Source organism: Heterodontus francisci, chromosome 5, assembly GCF_036365525.1.
Source record: "Heterodontus francisci isolate sHetFra1 chromosome 5, sHetFra1.hap1, whole genome shotgun sequence".
Classification (NCBI taxonomy): Eukaryota; Metazoa; Chordata; class Chondrichthyes; order Heterodontiformes; family Heterodontidae; genus Heterodontus; species Heterodontus francisci.
Window position 1 is genome coordinate 8,334,976 of NC_090375.1, and position 7,670 is coordinate 8,342,645.

General features: G+C 44.8%; 1 protein-coding gene across 1 annotated transcript; it reads right to left on the reverse strand.

Moving 5' to 3' along the window:
* Window positions 1-1,570: 1,570 nt before the first annotated feature.
* LOC137369710 (actin-2-like) lies at window positions 1,571-7,366 on the reverse strand. Its single transcript, XM_068031070.1, has 3 exons — window positions 7,276-7,366; window positions 6,969-7,104; window positions 1,571-2,966 (listed from the first exon to the last, which is right to left on the reverse strand). The coding sequence occupies exons 2-3, from the start codon at window positions 7,092-7,094 to the stop codon at window positions 1,962-1,964; spliced, it is 1,131 nt and encodes a 376-aa protein (XP_067887171.1). The 5' UTR covers window positions 7,095-7,104; window positions 7,276-7,366; the 3' UTR covers window positions 1,571-1,961.
* Window positions 7,367-7,670: the final 304 nt, after the last annotated feature.

Sequence of the window (7,670 nt, forward strand, 5' to 3'; positions counted from 1 at the left end):
AGTATTTCAATGGTAATGGGAGTAGGAATGGCAGGAGAGATGGTATGAATAATTTGATTGTGACACAGTCCAAGGTAAATGGGGGAAGACTCAATAATAACACAGAGGGAAGGTGTAAGATTACAGTGGGTGGACAAAGGGTGATCAGTGCAGACAAGAAGGTAGCAGGAGGAGGTTGGAAGGGTGGGAAACTGGTCTTACATTGTACACGCATGACTTTCTCAAACAATATTGCAAATTATGTAGTTACTCGAGAATTTCAAGTCGAGTGAGAGGAGACCAAATGATGGTCAGTGTGATTTCTGCTGGCTGCAGTTTTAAGGCAGATAAAAGTGATCTGCTCATTGCATTGCTGGGTCAGCTGACTGGCAACAGAAGGCTGCATTGGAACTCTCTGCTCTTTTCATTATTTGTAAAGCTGTAGCAACATGGATCTACTACACCCACTTAGTTTCCTACCACAGGAAGAGCAGAGGGAGCAACTGAGGGCAGTTCTGATGAAGGGTCACTGACCTGAAACATTGACTGTTTCTCTCCACAGCTGCTGCCAGACCAGCAGAGTATTTCCAGCATTTCCTGTTTTTATTTCAGATTTACAGCATCTGCAGTACTTCCCTTTTATTATCGTAGACGCCCACTGGCACCTGATTGCATCCTCAGGACAAAGGAAAAATCACCTTGGTATATCAGAGGCAATGCCAGAGCCGCCTAAGATGTTATGTGAAATGGTCACAGAAATTTGTAGGATCCTGCAGCATGACCTGCAAGTGCTTGGGTTTAGTGGGAATCCCATGCCAGTTGCCCTCAAGGTGACTGCTGCACTCAGTTTTGTTGCTGGCCGTGCTGTCCAGGGATCAATGGGCAGCAGACATGGCACAACAGTCTGACCGATATGTGCCTCAAAAAGAGGTGACCAATGCCCTTTTCTGTTGTGCTAAAGATTGCATCTGCTTACTTGTAGATGGCCTTTGGTGCCATCACTGTGCAAGGGGTGATCGACTGCACTGATGTGTCCATTAGAGCTCCATGGGACCAGCCTGCTGTCTTTGTGACTCGTAAGGATTCCACTCTTGGAATGTGCAACTGGTTTGTGACCACAGAAAAATAAGGTTTGCACTCGTTTCCCAGAGAGCAGTTTTCTCATATTGAGGAACTCAGAGCTGCCAGGAGTTTGAGGAACCAGCCAAAGTCATGTCCTTGCTAATCCTTCTACCAATCACCTTATATTTGACCTGGGGGCACAGATTTAAAAACCTGTTCCACTATTCACTAAGATCATTACTTATCTCAGTTCAACTCCACTTGCCCAGGCCATCACACAATCACCTTTTAATACATGGATGTATTAACTGACTACGACCGAGCTAGCTGCTAGACCTATGGGTAGTCACAATGAGGAGTGAATGATGTAAAACAGTTGAGGCCTTCAGGAGAGGCTCTGCCAGGATGACTGCTTAAAAATTTGAAATTCATTTGAGCTTAAATCCCAAAGGGTGCAGGGTGGGAGGAAAGAAAGGAAAGAGTAACTAATTGCTTAGATATTATGAAATACAAAAAAGGGGAAAAAGGATCATTGACAAGTCACCTTTATTTCAGAATGTATTTTATGACTTCAGAAATATCAAAAGATAACAAAAGCAAACTCAGCTGTAGCATTGAAGCCTTGGAGATGTTGGGATAAACCTGCCTGTTCCTGCAGGGTGATGCTCCTTTAAGCTCAAATCCTCATGGACAACTGTACAATTTCATATCACAATGGTGACTGGTCTCCATTATGCAGTTTAAAGGCTTCTTTCCAGTTAGTTTTAAATGGAGCTGGATAGGGAAGGGTACAAAGGAGTAAGAGGCAGGATGTATGCAATAGATCACCCGTCATCAACTCTGCCTTTTGCCCAAAGAGCAGAGACTGCAGGTCACATTGTAAGTGAACTAAACCTGGCAAGTAAAAGCCCTGCAGCAGGTTAGAAGCACTTGCGATGAACTATAGAGGGCCCAGACTCATCATACTCTTGCTTACTGATCCACATTTGCTGGAAGGTGGAGAGAGAAGCCAAAATGGATCCTCCGATCCACACTGAATACTTCCTCTCGGGTGGAGCAATGATCTTGATCTTCATTGTGCTCGGAGCCAAGGATGTGATTTCCTTCTGCATCCGATCAGCAACACCTGGGTACATGGTGGTTCCACCAGACAAGACAGTGTTGGCATACAGATCCTTCCTGATATCTACATCACATTTCATGATGCTGTTGAAACAGGTCTCATGGATCCCATTAGATTCCATCCCAAGGAAGGAGGGTTGGAAAAGGGCTTCTGGGGCCCTGAAACGCTCATTACCAATGGTAATGACTTGGCCATCAGGGAGCTCGTAGCTTTTCTCCAAGGCTGAAGAGGAGCTGGCCGTCGCCATCTCAGATTCAAAGTCTAGGGCCACGTAGCAAAGTTTCTCCTTGATGTCACGCACGATCTCCCTCTCGGCTGTGGTTGTGAAGGAATACCCACGTTCAGTCAGGATCTTCATCAAGTAGTCAGTCAGATCCCGGCCAGCCAGGTCTAATCTCAGGATGGCATGAGGCAAGGCATACCCTTCATAAATTGGTACAGTGTGGGTCACACCATCACCAGAATCAAGCACAATGCCAGTCGTGCGGCCAGAGGCGTACAAGGACAGCACGGCTTGAATGGCAACATACATGGCCGGTGTGTTGAAGGTCTCAAACATGATCTGGGTCATTTTCTCCCGGTTGGCTTTGGGGTTGAGAGGTGCCTCTGTGAGGAGAACTGGATGCTCCTCTGGGGCCACTCGCAGTTCATTGTAGAAGGTGTGATGCCAGATCTTCTCCATGTCATCCCAGTTGGTCACAATGCCATGTTCAATTGGATACTTCAGGGTCAGAATTCCCCTCTTGCTCTGAGCTTCATCACCAACATAACTGTCTTTCTGACCCATTCCAACCATCACCCCCTAGAATGAGGAAAAAAAAAAACAAAGGATGAAACATACCATCAGAAACTAGAGGAACCAATGGAGACTTATAGAAGTTAGTCCAGACCAGAAGGAGACTACAAATAAAACTATTCACCATCCTTAAGCCAAATATGTGAGACAGACAGAGACAGACAGAGACAGACAGAGACAGACAGAGACAGACAGAGACAGACAGAGACAGACAGAGACAGACAGAGACAGACAGAGACAGACAGAGACAGACAGAGACAGACAGAGACAGACAGAGACAGACAGAGACAGACAGAGACAGAGACTCTGGAATTTTCTGCGACGAGATGGTGGAAACAGATTCAACAACTTGCAGAAGTGGGAATTGGATAAATACTCCAAGGGGCAAAATGGCAGGGCTATGGGACTAACTAGATAGCTGAGAGCCAGTAAAGGTACAATGGGCTGAATGGTCTCCTGGCCTGATTAATTCCATGATTCTTTGAACATCAGAATCTTTATAGCAATTGGATCAGGAGGATTCACATTTTCCTCCCTTGCTATAGGAATGGTGCTCGCCCACATCTGGAACAGTGGTGCTGTTCTGTAGAGTTTCTGAAGCTTAGACAAAATGTTGGAGGCACTGGGCTTGAGGAAAGAATGAGCAAATTTAATCCAAGGACAAAAATATTTATGCATTATATATAGATGCATCATGTGCAGAAAGTATGCAGAAAGAAAGGAGAGACACAGGCATAAAAACAAGAAATGCTGGAACCACTCAGCAGGTCTGGCAGCATCTGTGGAAAGAGAAGCAGAGTTAACGTTTCGGGTCAGTGACCCTTCTTCCGAAGGGTTAACTCTGCTTCTCTTTCCACAGATGCTGCCAGACCTGCTGAATGGTTCCAGCATTTCTTGTTTTTATTTCAGATTTCCAGCATCCGCAGTATTTTGCTTTTATTAAAGCATTAGTACAGATTAGGTGTTAATACACTGAATATTGAACAGCAGCAAGTGCAAACCTGAAAAAACAACGTGGGTAAGCAAACTGAACAAACTAAGATGAAATGAAATAAATGCAAAAAAAGTGTAAAGGATGTAAAATAAAATAACTAAAAATAAAAGTAAAATGGGGGGCTGTCATGCTCTGAAATGATTGAACTCAATGTTCAGTCCGGCAGGCTGTAGTGTGCCTAGTCGGTAGTTGAGATGCTGTTCCTATAGCTTGCGTTGATGTTCACTGGAACACTGCAGCAATCCTAGGACAGATGTGAGCATGAGAGCAGGGTGGGGGGGGAAGTGTTGAAATGGCAAGCAACCAGAAGCTCAGGGTCCTGCTTGCGGACTGAGCGGAGATGTTCTGCAAAGCGGTCACCCAGTCTGCACTTGGTCTCCCCAATGTAGAGGAGACCACACTGAGCAGCAAATACAGTTTACTACATTGAAAGTACAAGTAAATCGCTACTTCACCTGAAAGGAGTGTTTGGGGCCTGGGAGAGTGAGGAGAGTGGAGGTAAATGGGCAGGTATTACACCTCCTGAGATTGCAGGGGGAAGGTGCCATGGGATGGGGACGAAGTGGTGGGGGTAATGGAGGAGTGGACCAGCGTGTTGCAGAGGGAACGATCCCTTCAGAATGCTGACAGGGGAAGGGAGGGGAAGATGCGACTGGTAGTGGCATCACGCTGGAGGTGGCAGAAATGGCAGAGGATGATCCTTTGGATATGGAGGCTGAGACACACAGGCAGATGGGTTCAAGTACAGGTGAAAAAGTTAAATTACTTCACACAAAGTAATACACTTGGTCAGGGTGTGAGCATTCTGGATGGCCAGCTTTTATTGCCTTGGAGTAGAGGACAATTCTCAACTGATGTTCAATCTCTCCTCCCAATAATTAGTAACCATGAGCTACTGATTTGTGGGACCTTGCTGTGCACAGAATGCTGTTGCTTTTTTGTTGAAGGCCAATGTTTGAGTGCTTATGTGCCTGGATATGATAAAGGTGGCATTTGCAAAGACACTGCTTCTGATCCAAATGCTCCCCCAACTGCATTCACCACCAAACCCATCTTCTCCCCAGCCCAATTTCACTTCCCACCCCGGTCGACACCACAAGTTTAGAAGGTCACTGGTTCAAGCCCAGTCTGAAGGTTTGAGCTCAATCTCTGGACACTGTTGTACTGGGTAAGAGGTTGTGTTAAAATAGATCCCAACTATCTGTTTGCTGATGTAGAGGATCCCATGGCACTATTTGAAGAGTAGGGGATGTATCTCCTCCTGTTGGTCAGTGTTCATCCCTCTAAAACTGGCTAATCATTTACAATTTGCAGGGTCTTGCAGTGTACAAGTGGACATGACTGGCAACACTAATCTTCAGGCTGTCCCAAACCACTTCACATTTAGTAGACGTGAAGAGAAAACTCCTTGATACTGGGATTAGCACTCGTGTAGCTTTCTTCACCCAGTGAATATTATACAAGTTCACACATGATTAACATTTAGCCACAACCCAACCCTGTTTTTGACTAGCACAGCAGGATAGTGATTAGGAGACAGAAGCTTAACTGGATTTGCCTCCCCTCCAGCACAGGGGAGTCGAACTGCAATCCTCTATACCACAAGTAGAATATGATCAAAAGATATTTGTCAAGTTCAGCGCTGCAAAGATTACACATTAAACTGACCCAATGACCCTTACAGGATTCACAAGCCAGTAAAGGCAGTGGCCTCTTGAGAAAGATTCTTTAATTCCAAGTATAAAGTGCCATACCCTATTGTGATGTGGATCACAGATTAAATTACTGTTCTTGTTCAATAAAAAAACTTCACATAACCAGATGGGTTATCCTTTATCTTCTGCAGCATTGCCACAAAATAAAATCCTTCTCCCCCACAATTCTCAATGAGGGGGTGAAAGGGTAACTGGCAGGATTGATATGTTATGGTCAATCTCTAGTGGTAGTGTGGCACTAGAGCCTACACTGAGTAAGGACAGTAGGAAATGGACAGGAGGAAATGAACCAGTTGAGTTTTTAAAATGGCTTCAGTTTACTCATCCAAAATGACACCTCTAACAGTGTAGCACCTCAGTTTGGCCTATAGATCGCTCCAGTCACATTGTCCAATGCGACTGACAAACATATCATAGAAGGGCTATTACCTCCCACCTCAAGGGGGATGGGTAATTAATGCCAACCTCACCAGCAACACCCACACCCAGGAATTAATAAAGGTCAAAAGCAGTAGGATTTTGCTGTTTCATGGCAGTGGAGCAAGAATATTCAGTGGCAGAACTATGGTGATGCCTTTGGTTTTTGAGACTATTCCAGGGGAATGGACATTGGGTTAAAGAGCCTAACAGGAGAGTAGTATTGGAGGAGTTGAGGAGTACAACTAGACATTATCTGCCAACATGGGGTCTACAAAGGGTAATAATTTAAATATGGGAGAGAGAGAGAGAGAGAGTAGAGTCAGGGACAGAAACTTGGAGGGGTTGAGGAAAAGAATCAGACATGTTGGTCAACAGCTAGTTTTACAAAACCAAGTCAGCTCATGAAGCAGTTAGTTTTAGCTCAGCTGCTTTTGAGCCAGTTTGATCCTCATACAACAGTTCAAAAAATACTCTTCCATTGTAGCCACATTGAATCAGACCCTTCCCACAGCAAGATCAGAATATTGTCCCAGAAACACATCAGATGTAGAGCACCAATTAGATCCAGTGCTCATGAAAACAAGTGTCACACATCAAATGAAGCAGTAGTCAGCCAGCAGAGAGAGAGTCAGCAGCTGTGCTCACACCCCAATTTCCACACACCCTCTTCCCCTTCCCCCCCCACCCAAAATCAACCACTTCCTCCCACCCCAGGGAGCTTTTTGCACTGTGACACAAGGCCTGTCACAAGCCATCACATCCATTGAAGGAAATATTTAAAGCCAGCATACAAATCTTGCAGAAAAGAGCTATTCCAGAACCAAGAGATTACCCTCTCTTTATACCAAGGAAGAGAATACTTTGAACTGAAGGGCTCACCTGGTGACGTGGCCTTCCCACAATGGAGGGAAACACAGCCCTGGGGGCATCATCTCCTGCAAACCCAGCTTTACACATCCCAGATCCATTATCTACCACCAGAGCAGCAACATCATCATCAGCCATGGTTTAGAAGCTGCAGGAAGTGACGAGAACAAAAGAGGAAATACCCATTAATAGAGACACAAGAACACAGATCCAAAGTACACTTACATTTTAGAGCAATTACTGACCAAATTAACACCTTCTCACAGGTCAACAATGTCCACATCCCACAAAGGAATTTTAAAAAAACACTTCACTCTACCTCTGAAAGCAGATTCTACTCCAACTCTTGCTCCCAGACTGCAAACACAAATTGTCTACACCAGCCTCTTTTAAAAAGCATGAGGCTCCACCCACATGGGGCAGCTAACCAATGAGATTTAGAGGGATGGGTCAAAACCAGTCACTGAGGTGTAGGGGATGGAGTTTAATCCAATTACAGAGAGAGAACCCTGTCATGTAATTTATTTTTTATTTCCTGCTATTAATCATATTTTGAAACATAAACTTTTTTCCCACTTTTGGTATTTATTTTCCATCTGAATTAATATTTGCGATTGGATTTAGCCAATTAATGGCAGGACTCCCTTTCACCAATTTCCCTCCCCGTTGGGTGGTGTCTCAGGCTCAGGCATAATTCCACGGGATACAGGGAAC